General features: G+C 39.3%; 1 protein-coding gene across 3 annotated transcripts in view; it reads right to left on the reverse strand.

The window, feature by feature from the left end:
• The window catches only part of ccser1 (coiled-coil serine-rich protein 1), a 136226-nt gene extending 123155 nt beyond the window's left edge, over positions 1–13071 (reverse strand). Inside the window, exons 1-5 of one of the 3 annotated variants that reach the window (XM_014986345.2) lie at positions 12811–13071; positions 8992–9067; positions 6598–7615; positions 4668–5085; positions 2002–2186 (exon numbers count right to left, since the gene is read on the reverse strand). In XM_014986345.2, coding sequence (XP_014841831.2) covers positions 2002–2186; positions 4668–5085; positions 6598–7615; positions 8992–9053 — 1683 coding nt within the window. In that variant the 5' untranslated portion in view covers positions 9054–9067; positions 12811–13071. Of the gene's footprint in view, positions 1–2001; positions 2187–4667; positions 5086–6597; positions 7616–8991; positions 9068–12805 lie in introns of all 3 variants that reach the window. The other 2 variants (XM_014986347.2, XM_014986346.2) reach the window with 2 other exon arrangements.
• Between the last annotated feature and the right edge of the window lie 639 nt (positions 13072–13710).

Consider the following 13710-nt stretch of genomic DNA (forward strand, 5'->3'; position numbering starts at 1 on the left):
CCTGTTAGATGACTGAAGAAGTTTTTCTAAGTCCTTCACGCATTCGCACTCAATTTAAACTTCTAACGTTTCCCTTAAACGGGATGAAGTCAAGAACAGCCTTTTGCTTATTTTTTCAACACTTCTGGTTGCTGTCTAAATATCATTTCAGGTAATTAACATTGCATTAATGGAAGCGCAAAGGTCCATAAAGGTGTCATGTTGTTGGATTTTGCTTAAATGTCAACCACTTCCTGTTTGTCCTTCAAAACGTTTTGTTTTTGTGTGATGGAGAGGCAAAAAGGGAAGACGAGTGTACTCTAAATTCAAGGAACGGCGTTCATATTTTCATGGTCAGGGCCACAAGCACCGACTCGAATCAGCAAGCATATTAGAGGAGGTCTTTTAGTATTTTACCAGAGTATCCTAGCAGCTGGCTATAATTACAGTAAAATTGCCCCCCAGTCATTCTAAACTCTTTCGGACTGCTGCTCATTGTGTGGTCGTGAGAACAAATTTGGAAGCACATGCAAATTTCTATCATGAAAAATCCTTAAGAAATGTATATTTGGATAAAAGCAGATGGCGTCTCAGCTGAAGTTGCAGAATAATTGTTTGGAGATTAAATACCTGTGAGTTCATTTGTGTATCTTCCCTCTTTTCAAATGTACTAAGAATTTTAGAGACGACGGGTAAAAGGAATAAAAGAGTAACACTCGGTCAAATTTGGCATCGTTATGTATTGTACACATTTCCTAAAACATACACTAAAAGTAACACATTGCTGCCAAACACAAAAATAACACAGTAAAGCGCAGATATCAGGCATCAGTCCAATAACGAGCTTACAGAATTATATCAGGTTCGATTGGATCACCATGTGGCATTAGGAGATGTATTTTTTTTAACACCTCTTGTGCAACCACAAACTCAAAGCCACTTATGTGTGAAGGAAAATAAAGTCTGTACCTACTTTTTTCCTTAGCACCATACATTGCTGTAAGGTAATTTCAATGCATAAGTGACCTCGTTATCACTAAAGTGTCCATCTGCTTATTGATTGTGACACAACACCTTGAGCGGTAAATCGAAGAGCGGGCCAAAGTGGCCGAGCAGACTTTAAAACCATCATTTTAGACTACATTTACCATCATGAGTATTGACACCAGAAAGAAGTCAGAGCAGCACAAACAATATTTAATTTAAAATGCGCCCATCACTAAATGAGTGTGGAGGTTGTGATTCTTGGTTTGTTAACCAGCAAATTTGTCGTGTGAATGCAATCACCTTTGTGAATTAACCTGTTGCACGTACTTATTAAATTTTCCATTTCAGATGAAAAATTTTGAGTTTTGATCTAATAAAAAGACTAAACACTTAACATAATCACATTCAGTCCATGATCAAATTATATCCAGTCTGCATATTTCATATCTATCATTTATGGTCACATTGATCTCTCACCAAAACAACCAAGAACCAGGTGCAGAGGCAAATGCAACAGTTAAACTTTTGGCAGTTTCCACTTTGAGAAGTAATAACAAACTGAGTTAAACATGCCAACTTATCCACATCTTGCTGACGTATAAGAACGGATGCTGAAAATTCACTGAAAAGCAGATAAATATTTACATTTATCGACCCAAAAATGTATTCATTATTTTTAAGCTATATTATGTAAGGAGGATTTTTTTTTTAACTGCAAGACACTTATTTGATTTTATGAACATTAAGGTACTTTGTATAGAAATATGTAGAAGCTAATTTCTTACTAGAATAAGAAATGCTTAATTGTAATACATTTTACTTATTTCACCAGCAAAAGTTTTCATTAATCCTTTTGCATTATTAAAATTTAATATTTGGTTTAAGGTGTTTTGCATTAACAATAAAAGAAAGCTAAGAAATAGAGCTATAATATATTAATAACTGAGCCCTGACTTACAAGTTCAGGGCAGTAAAACAGGGCAGTGTTTGTATTTATGGTGCAACCTAAACAGAGAGAAACAGCTTCAGGCTTACCAGACTTCCAAGTTTAGACGACGAGGAGTTGTTTCTGTGCTTGAGCAGACCATTTCCCTCCATGCCTGGGGCATCTCTGTAGTTTCCATGGACACGAGGCCCACCGGCCCCCTCAGATGAGGAGCGCAGTCGCCTTTCCAGCCGCATCACCTCGTGGTAAGGGCTGGCACTGCTGCACACAGAAGCTGCACAAAGGATGGCAGGAGAACAGCAGCAAACAAAAAACAAAAAACAAGAAAGAGATTTGTAGAAATTAGATGACACTGTCGAGATGCAATATTATTTTTATTAATTTCTAATGTGGGAAGATCCATCCCTCCAGAGAATGAACCTCCTTTCATAAAACTAAATGACAAAGTCACTTTTACTTACTCAGCTTTTTAAACAAAGTTAAATCCTTCCTTCATGAAGCCGTTCGGCTATATTGGTTTTGCTCAGACTGTTTTTATTGTTTTGCAATAATCACATTTATCCAGGCTCCCCACAGCTAGGTTGTTTTGTAACAATAAAACTGAAGCATGCACACCAGATTTCAGGGGGAATATTCCTCAGAAAAGCAAGAGGAAGGTGCCTATAATTGCTCTACAGTGATTTACCGAAAATTAGAAGTGAAACAGAGAAGCAATACCATATCCTTTTACAGAGCAACAGGTTATTAAAAAAAACAGGACTCCATGCCAACTATTTTTTCTGTGCTTTCTCACTCCACCCACCTGCACACACACATACTGCGCTTTTCCAGAGTGTAATAAAGCGCTCGTTTTTAAACAGCTTCTTTGTTGTAAACTCACTCAATAAAATAAGATCCGTAGCAGAAAGAAGTCCTGAACATTTTACCATAGTTTCAGACTCTTATAACCATAAACATTTACAGCACGTGGGGGAGCAACAACAAAAAGCCTGCAATACTGAATCAATGCAACAAATCTCTGTAGTTAAGGGATCCAACAGTAGATGATGGCAGGTTGTTCTGCCATTTGGACAACTTTGTAATCCACAACATCATTTATTGTGCAGTTTCAGCACTCAGAACAGCAGTTTCTAATATTGCAAACATAAAACCGCCAGTATAAACAGTTAGATCCAAAATTATTCATAACCCTGGGAGATTTACATTTCAAATTGTTTTCATCAGCAAAATGAGACAGGCGTCGGGTATGAGTTTGTAAAAGAATAATGTACTTATTTTTATTTTATTTTAAGAAATTATGGGACTGTGACATCGATGTTTTTTGTCGACACAAATTTTTAAAAATTTCTTTTGCTTTTGTTAAACATTTGGTAAAAAACAAAAAAAAAAGGGCCTAATAAACAGGAGCACTGCAAGCTAAAAATGGGGGTCTACAAGGTTTATTGAACACAGAAGCACAAGCACACAACGAGACGACACCCAGGGGCTAAGAATGAGCCGACAGAAAGGACAAACTCCCTCTAAGGGTGTTTAAAGCTGCAAAATTCCCCCCCGTTAAGTCTGGCATGTTCTCCGTCTACTACATTGTCCGCTGAAAAAAATGTTTACAGAAATATTTAGGCACAAATCTGGGATCATGCTTGACTGAATAAAGCAGTTTCTGCCTGTGTGGATGTGCAGGCTTAATGCAGTCAACAATATCCTTTTCTTTTTGCCTGTTTCTAAAGCCTTTTACAGGACAGATAATGTTAATATCCCAACGTATTAAGAGAAAATCCTTACTAATACAATAAATGCATTTTGAATGTTAACATGCAAATGTCTCCATTATTCCGTTTTAAATAAGTTAAATAGAAACTAATTCTTTTTCCTCTCTAGTTCCATTCATAGCTAAAAAATAAGGATTTATTTTTTGTTCTAATAACATAAGTGACATTCAGAAAATTATTTTCATGTTTGGTTTTTAAAAGCACAAAAGAACAAAATAAGGTGTAAAAAAATAGCAAATTAAACTTCAGATTTTCAGAGAATAGTTGAAAAACTTGATAGATTAAAAAAAGGGCGCATCATGCAAGTGTGAAGATTTTTATAACTGCAAAACCAGTGGTTTTAAAATGAATAAATCTGTAGAGCTATGCAACTGTAACAATAAGCTCAAGATAAGATTTTTTTTTTTAATCTCTCATCCAGTAAGACCAAATGGTACTAAAGCCCGAGGCAGAAACGGAGAATGTTACCTGTTTTGCAGCTGCAAAGTTGTTTTTTTTAACAATCATCTTATTCAAAACTTTAAAATGTAGAATAATTTAGAAGCGAGGGCAAAGGGAGCCTTTTCTCCCCGTTACAGGGTTAATTATTTATTCTTCAACACAACTTTAAATCTCCACTGTTTAGTCTGCAATACCTACAAACCTGTAAAAACTCTAACGGCTTCTCTCAGGGTTTACCTGATCGTTTTTATTATTTAGAATAATTAAAACTGAAGAAGAATGAAGCAGAACCAGCACTGCTTCGCCTTCACTGCTAAATAAATGTTTTCCATCAGACAAAGATCTGCAGTTGCCTGGAAATGGTTCAATAACCCACGTCACAAAGGAATGTCAGACAGGTCTGAGATTCAGTGGAATGGATTCCCAGACATGAGTCTAGTCTGCGTCGAATTTTCTAAGCCAAGTGATTATTCTGGCAGTGCTACTGCGCGACAGTGACTCTGCATGTAAATCTGTGATTCCCTCTGTTGCTCTGAGTTTTGTACCTGCATGTGGTTTCCTCAAATGAGAGGACCTGGGTTCGTGGCAGCCGCAGAAGCTTCCTCTTTCTTGAAGAGAGAGCGTGTGTCTCGCCCTCCTATCCGCTTTCTCGGGGTTTGAGTGACAGCCCTCGCTGCGCGCCCCACACACCTCGCTCTCACTTGTGGTCTCGGTGTGGTAGCCTGCCTTTCTCTCCTGCACCAACTTCTTCCTCTCCTCTACTGCGCCTTCTTTCATTGCCTCCTGTCTTTCCTCCTCCCTCTCTTTCCTCTCTTCCACTGATTGTTCCCGCAGAGGCGCGCAGGGTACGGCCGTCTCTGGCTCGGACAGGGAGACGGCCGTTTCATAGTCTGTGTTGTTGGCTGTGCTGGTGTCAGGGAGTAAGGGTTTCTCAGCGCTGGACTGGACTGGGGTGAAGAAAACCTGAGGAGAGGATATTTTATTGAATATGTGTAAAAATATGCTTCACAAAGAGAGATGTTCCTGCTACAGCAAGTATTAAGTAGGTGAGTGTTAGAGAATGTCCACAGGTAAAGTTGCTTCATATTTAAATAGCAAACAGTGAAGAAAGTAGCACTTTAGTGCGCAAAACTTCTGCTTTGTAAATATTTGCCGTTTTTGAGAGTTAGGAGGGGAATCGACACAACAGTACCTCACAGGAGAATAAAAAACTATAACTTTTCACGAAAGCAAAGACTTCTGGTCCAGAATGGAGATTTGAAGCTTACAGTAAGTTTAGGTTATAAATATATAAAACAAACGTTGGTTTTCTGAAGGGCTGCAACTTACGATTACTTTAGTAATTAATCAATCTATTAGTCTGACGATTAGTTAAATTTAAAAAAATTGTACATTCTGCATATTTTCCGTTTAACTACTTAAGCCTTTTTTATATCTTAGAAACGCATTAGAAGATGTAAATAAACAAATAATTTAATTCCTTTTCAAAATAGAAAAATGCAATAATATACAATTCCTTTGTTTGCTTATTTATAAACAATTACAATTCCAGACCTGAATCTCCAATCTAGAAACTGTAGCAAGAAGGGCTTCATGTTCAGACATTATACACCGTCACTAATTTTAATATTATTTATAATGAGGAATGGTCAAAAACATCAGCAGTTGCTGGATGTTCAAAGCCAATAGAGACAAACATCAAAAGAGTTTCAGGTGTGATTCCAGCAATGTTGCAACAACACTGCTCTACTAATTATTTTTATTTATTCATTTATTTCATTGGTAAAAGAAAATATGTTGTTTTCCTTCAACTTTACATCATCCCCTACATTGTGTTGCCCTATATTTAAAAAAAATGCTTTCAAGTTCTAATGTGGTAAAATGTAAATTTAACGAGGCATGAATACTTTTGAAGGAAGAAGAGAGTTTGTGAGTATCTCCAGAGAGAGATTTTGAATCCAGTATTTTCTTCTCAAAGGCCAGAAAGTGAACTTAAGAGCGCACAAGAGTGCGAACCTACTCAGTAAATGAATTTCTTTTTGAAGATTGTGACGGGGAATGACACATATTGTATCTGAGAGCCTCTTCAGTTTTTATTTTTTCCCCTCCAAGCCTGGGACCTTTCAACAAAAGGGTGATTCATATCAAACTTCAAAGAATAATCACAGCCATTAAAATTCTGAACATAAGCAGGAAAAACTCCGTCTTTGGTTTTCATCATGCACACTTAACAGAGAGAGCCATAGACCCCCCGCGGTGTTGTTCTAGGATTCCAAATACACATTTATGATCGTGGCGGATCTGTTTTTGCAGCGTTTCTACATCTGCTTGTGTACAGGTGGATTCAGTCTCTAAACGTTACATGTTTGCAGATCAGTACCAACAAGCTAGGCTTAGTCAGTGATTGTGTGAAATGTACTGAATCACTGAACAAGGGATATCCGACTCAGATTATCGCTTGTCGAGTAAAAGTACCTGAGAGGTGGAGACCGCCACGCTGAGGTTCTCAGGTGCAGCTGGGGGATCAGGTGGAGCAGCATCAGCAGGCGACTCGGACACACAGACAGGCCCTGAGTTCAAGCCGGATCCTGGACTGGGCGCCGGGAGAGCGTCCACCTCCGACACAGAGTCTTCTGTTATGGGAATGAACTCTGAGGGAGTGATGGCTGTTGTTCGATCTTCTGAAATCATGGGGGACTGAAGCGAGCTCTCACCCCCTCCTCCCATTAGCTCTCCAGGGCATGACCCAGGTGTGAGGCCCTCTGGCCCAGGTGTGACGGTGGCCGAGCTGGGAGGTTCCAGGTTGACTTCTGGAGGCCTGTGGTGGTCGGACGTGCGAGAGAAGCGGTGATGGGCTGAGAATGATTTAGGCAGTAGCTGCTTCTTCTGCCGCGAAGAGCGTTTGTTGTTATTACTGGCCCCACTGAAGTCATCGAGGAAACCCGAGTCGTCACCTTCGTTGGCTCCAGAGCTGCTGATGCAGTTGATGAACACATTTCGATTGGCTGCGGACGAGGAGGAGGAGGCCTTGTCAAAGTCCTCAGTCTGTGAGCGTGGGATTTTCTTCTGCTTGTGGCTCCCAAACCCAAATGAGTGCCGCGACTTGGAACGCCTGCCACCCTCGCCGAATCCTGCGGACGCCGACGAGGTTACCGTCTGCTGGTTGTTCCCGTTTGCGTCAGTGGTCTGCGTCAGGGGGGGCGTGAGGTTCAGGTTGATGGGCTGGACGCGTGGATCGCTGTTCCTCTTAGTCGTGAAACTGAGAGACGGCGTGCGAAACAGGCTCCGGCGTTTGCCGGTGCTGCCCGAGCTGGAGTTGGTGCTGGAGGGCGAGGAGGTGTGAACGCCGTTTCCCACTCCCCCCGAGGACGGGGAGGAGGGGAGGGACTCCTGCCGCTTGCTGGCGCTGCGGCGGAAGATTGGCAGGCGTGAAACAAGTGTGGAACGGCGTGAGCCCGATTCACCCATGGAGAAGCTGAGGCGGTGAGCGACTCTGGAGAAACACGCATACATCACAAAAAATTAACAAAAAGGGAGACATCTGCAAAAAAATATATATACAAAAGAAAATCATTTTCTGCAGAAGACACAAAATGGCAAAATAAGGGGAGGAATGTTTTTATTAGGTTGCCTTGCTCCCACATGTCTTTTAAACTGACAAATTTTCTTTTGATAGCCAATCCCAAACATCCACTTTGTTGTTTTTAAGCCTCAGTGACCAATTTACCAGCACTTTTGGTACTGATAATTTCTATTTGGAAGATCTATTTCCAGCTTTAACCTCAATGCTGATGTCTTGTGATGATGTTTTAAGTATTCAAGCATAACAATGTTATCTATTTGAGTGTATTCACTAACTGGAATTACTTTTATGTTGCTTTTGAAGTAATGGTTTCTTCCTCTGAGTGCCTTTTCAGCCCCTATCAGTACAGCACTCAAAGAGAGGTTCTTTTAGCAGCTTCAACGGTATGTTTTTTGTTCAAGGTTGATTAGCACGTTTTTCATATCTGGGACCCAGTACCTGTCTCCTCACTATCCAATCTGGTGGCTGGACATTTCCATGCGGTTTCTACTTTGACCGAATTGTTTGAACAGATTAAGCTGCCACCTTTACTGGAAATTGCACCTAAGATTAACCAGAATTGTAGAAGTCCACAATTCTCTTAAAACATGATTCTTTGAAAGAGTTAGAAATGGTTTCTGCAACATCTCTACCTGCTAAATCTAAAGCTTTAAAACTGCCAGGATAGAAAGAAGATTTTTTTTTTTTTAAACTTAGTTGTCCAATGTTTTTAATCAATAACTTAATTGCAATCCGTCATAAAATGTGTCACAGAGTTTTTATATCAACAATAAAGTCAAAGAAAATGATCCATGTAGAAACATAAACCTTCAGCCCCAAGGTGATAAAAGCTCTAATCCGCCTCATTATTTGCATATGAGGTGGGAGGAATTGACTTTCTGTTAAGGATTCATCATCCAGCTCCAGTCAGAAGTTACAGACGCTCATAAAGTTGGACTGTTAAATTATGATCAGAACTGCTCTGTAGTTTGGTGGGTGGACTGATGATACATAATGACGTTAAACTTTCTGAGACAGATTAGAGTTTATGCAGGCATACATTCAGCACTGAATGTATAGCTTCAATGATCTTCAATACAAGAATGTTTTGATTCTGGAGAAGGCCCTCTTCTCACAGTCGCTCCATGGTTATGCAAAAAAAAAAATTCAAAATAGTAAAACATTTATGTTTTATGGCGGCATATAAACTTCTGACAGGAAGTGTATTTCCATGAATACTAATAGACACGTAAATGAAGCAGAGACACCACTAATCCATGAGACACTTCTATCTGTGGACAGAATACCTGGTCAACCTGCACAGTCTCAGTTTAGCAAACCAAAGCTCTTCCCACGGCTTGCTAAGCATCGACACGGTACTGCCTGAAAAACAAAAAGAGCAAATTCTGATACAGTTCCTCTCTGCAGGTACAACAAGAGGAATATAAATCAGCTGCGGTTTTGAACTGAGCAAACAAGTAGAAAAGTCAATTATCTCTCACCTCTGTCCCAGAAAGCAGAACTAAACATTATTCATTAAACCTGCTTGTACAAACTGTAGCTACAGCCAGCAGGTCTTATTGTTTGCACATTTTAAACACAGACGGTGTCAAACTTCAGCACAGCCAATTAATTCCAGTGATTTCAAATGTTTTCTTACGCAAAGGAGGATTACTTACGCTGCAATCCTGCTAACACTGATGAAGCTACCTTCTAACGTCCGAGGCAACTGAAGTGTTTTGTTTTTGGTCTCTGAGTAATAAGATTACAGTAACACCCTGCAGTGAAGTGGCTAATTAGAGTCTCACCTTCTGGACAGTAAATTCGATCAAGTTCTAAATGTGATCCTGATCGATTTTTCTCAAATGTTTACACAACGCAACGGACACATGGGTCCATAATTATAGCTAACAGCTATGGCCCAACATTCACCAACAAACTACGGGCTTTTTTTTGACTAATTAAAAAAAAATTAAAGTAGAGCAGCAAATAGCTGTCCATATAACTCACTACACATTGAGGGGAGTTAATTATAATTGTTTCATGTGTTAGTTGATGTAATGGATGAGCACAGATAGCTAAAGTACATGGATCAGTTCTACAGCAAGAGAAAGTAGAGAAGACACAACATGCATACATCCTCAGCAGCTGTCTTCCCAGATCGGCTGGGATCGCCTCCAATACAGGAAAGAGGGATGCCTGCCACAACCATTTGACCTGGTGATTGACCTTTGACCCCAGCTCATTAAGACAGGCTTACAATTCTTTAGACGGTTATACCAGAGTTAAAAAAATATCATGTAGCTCATCGAAGGAGGAGGAAAACGGGGCACTAATTTAAAGATTATTTAGATTATGCTATTAGTGGCGAATCATACTGGGTGACCAGTAAAATGGTATGAAGAAATATTTACTCACAGGCAAGTACTGTTTTGTCATGATTTAATTTATCAAACCTAGACCGATCTGAGGCTGTGTAAAAAGCCTCAGATTACTTAACAGAGTTAGTCCACAGTTTTTGCCTCAGCTTTTACTAGCCACACCCCGACTCGATTATGGTTTAAAGCCTGTCTGAAAACATCAAGGAGGATATAAGGACGCTCCGGTCTAAAGAAACCCTTCAACAAATGAGAGACAAAGTCGCTGACAGACGTCAGTTTGAAAAGATTGCTTGGTTGCTTCGTGGCCTGGATGACATCCAGTAGTTTGATGGTATCATACATTCTATTCTCTTTCGGAAAATCCTGAGGAATAAAATGGCCATTCACAAGTTTGTGATCTTGAGGTTAAGTGCACTTGCACTATGCTGCTTCACATAGATCAAAAAAAAAAAAAAACATCAGCCAATCCAACTCTGATGGTTTAAAAATGAGATGTTGAGGCACGAATTTTAGTTTATGCTCCAACCAGCCCACTCTGTCAGAGGAGTAGAAAAGTTAAGTTATTTTTAAAAAATGCATCAATATTTCAGCTTAAATGTTGATGTGTAAACTGCTCAACATGAAGTCTGCCCAGGACAAATTCAAATAAGAGCTGAATGAAACCTTGGTTTGCACTGACTAGTTTGCAAACTTCCTCCCCGTTTGGCCAAAGGACAAAAGGTGCATCTACTTTGTGAGAGAAGCAAAGCTTCATACCAGTTCCTCCTTCCTCTTTCCAGTTATTGATAGTTCTGCTGTACTGGTCAGTAAACACAAGTTCATATGCTGATCATTTGCATAAATTCCTCCTTCAACACAGATGAAGAAATGTAATAGAAAAACAGTAAATTCATCTAAAAATAATAATAGTTTTTTTTGTTTTTTTTTGCAGAATTTGCAATACTTATCAGTAGGTTTCTAAATTGCTCAGCTTTTTTTTTTTTTTATTCCACACTGCCACACCCAAAATGAGCACGTCACTGGTACTAAACAAATAAGGCGGATTCAGATGGGGTGATTTGAGCGTTGCTGTCCTGTGTTTTAATTACAACACTTTAACAGTGGTTAACTGTCTCATACTCATCCAATATTCTTGTTAGTAAACAGAGATTCATTTGCTTTACTCAAGTTTGAAAGAATACTTAGATGTGTGTGTCTGTGTGTGTGCTGGGTGTAAGTAACTGGGTGTTTCCAATAAAACAAGTTCTTAACGGGTAACAGAAACCACACGCCGTAGTTCACACACTCTGCGGTCTTCTCTTACATCACACTGCTCTCCTCACAATTCACCGAATGATGGAAATAGAATAATTTATGTAAGACTCAACGTTACATAATATGTCCACAAAGTGTGATTTTGACAAATATATATATATATATATATATATATATATAAACAGATAATTTGATAAAGAATTCCAAGGAGTAAAAATTCACCAATCGGGCTTTTTAAACGTATTTTTGATGTTTGTTTTGTTAGACGCCTGATCTGCTGATTACAATTCTGGCTGATTCGGCTTTTTGAAAGAAAAGCAATTCCGGCCTTAGAGGTCATTATCCTGGAGATTTTAGATGTGTGCATGTTGAAAATTAGCTGATTTACCTCCGTAGGTCACCACGTTCTGAGTAGAACCTGGAAATCATGAATTGATTTTAATTATCAAAGAGATGTCTAAAAGATCCAGGACACTGACCACTGAGGACCAGAATCATTCAATCCTGTACGGATTTTATTGTACACAAACTCATTTAACTGCTAACTGCAAGTGCTTTAAGTTAGCAAATGTAAACTTGCATCATAAAAAATGTGTTGCAGATCCAAAGTGCATCTAAAAGTAAGCATTTATTGACTGAAAAAAGTGGGAGTTTTCAGGTGTGATGTCTTTACTGAAAAGTGGGGGAAACAAACTCTAAATTTGTTTCAGTATGTTTCTGTTACGCATCTAAAAAATAAGGCAAAGTTCATAGTCTAGTGTGTAAATCTGATAGCAGCAGTCGATGCACCATTATATCGACCATGTAACAAAAAGGTAGATAAATAAACATAATGATAATAACTTTGCTAAAACAGGTTATGAAATTGAACTGGCAAACATGTTTCAGCTTAACCTCTTTACTGAACCACAAACCACAAGAAGTATCACAATCATTCTCACAAGCTCTTACAATAAATACTGTCATCTTTAAAAGTCTGACTATTTTTATGTCGCATAAGTTGTCCTGTAACAGGAGCTGCGTAACCTTGGTGTATATATTGTTAACACCTTGTTAACCTTAGTGATGGGCCTTAATGTGTTTACAGTGTAATAAATGGCCATTCAAGAGATCCGGTTGCTTTATATTCTATTCAGAACCTTAGCTAGCAAGCATATTAAACAGTCTTGATGGATAAGCTGGAGAGATTTAAGAGCAGCTAACAACCAGCAGCAGCAGCAGCAGCAGCCCTGCGGGACGCCACAACTGTCAAACCAACAACGTCAACAACGCTTTGAAGCCTGCCGACCATAAATCCCACACTAGCTAGCTGCCTCAAAGCGCTCATACTCCAGCGCTCATGTTTCCCCTTACGTTGCATCGACATGAAATTATATTAATTATATAATAAGTGTCCGGAAACACAGTAGCAGCCCCGGTGGCTCAGGCGGTCATTCAAGCTAGCAGCAGGTAGTGGACAAACACAAGCGGCCGTCATCGTACGTACATTACCTTCAGCGCCTTGTTAGAGTCTTTACCGAGGCCCGTCAGTGGAGAACCGGGGGGAGATATATGTCCGCTTTGTGTTTAAAATGAATTAGTACTGGCATGAAGAAGTCAGGGGTCTTACAGCGGAATTGGGAATTACACTAAAGGGTGCACCTGGTGAGGCGGTGACGCCGAAATTACACCTCAGTGACGGAGAGTCGTTTTCCTCCTTCCGCGTTGCAGTCACTGACAGCGAGCCTGTGCGGTGTGACGTCCATTACTCCTCCTTCCTCTCCTCCTCCTACTCCTGCTGCTGCTGCTGCTTCTCCCTGAATTTTCAGCGGGTGATAGATTAATTAAAATCAACATTAAAGATGAATAAGGTTGCCTTTGCCTTAGAAACTGCAGTATCTGCTATGCTTAATCCTTGTGTAATATGTTTTCATTTTTGAAATTTGATATTTACACATTGCATAACCTTTTACAAAAGAAATATTTCAGTTGAATGAGGTCAAATAGTAAAAACAGAAAATCTTGGATATGTGAGAAATGTATATATCGGACAACTTAATTGTTCTAATGCATTACTAACAAAAAAATAATAATAGCAGAGATAGGACCTTCATAACCAGAGCAAGACTAAAGCAATAGCAGTCTTAGTGATTACTTAGGGCCACCAACCAGCAACGAAGAGGTCCTATTCAATAGTGTATTTATTTTATATTTTAGCACTTTTACCATTGCTTCCATTATAAATTGTTTTTGTTTTGTGGATTTAGCATTTTGTTGGCTCTTCTGGGCCACTGTAAAAAAAAAAAAAAAAAAAACAGTTTGGAAATGAAAGGTGGATTTCCATTGCAGAAAAAAACAGCTTATTTTGCATTGTGTGGGTTTGAGTTAATGGCCTCTGAGAGGAACAATAAT

The sequence above is a fragment of the Poecilia mexicana genome, unplaced genomic scaffold, assembly GCF_051168715.1.
Source record: "Poecilia mexicana isolate PSO_F unplaced genomic scaffold, ASM5116871v1 scaffold_9, whole genome shotgun sequence".
In the NCBI taxonomy this organism is placed as follows: Eukaryota; Metazoa; Chordata; class Actinopteri; order Cyprinodontiformes; family Poeciliidae; genus Poecilia; species Poecilia mexicana.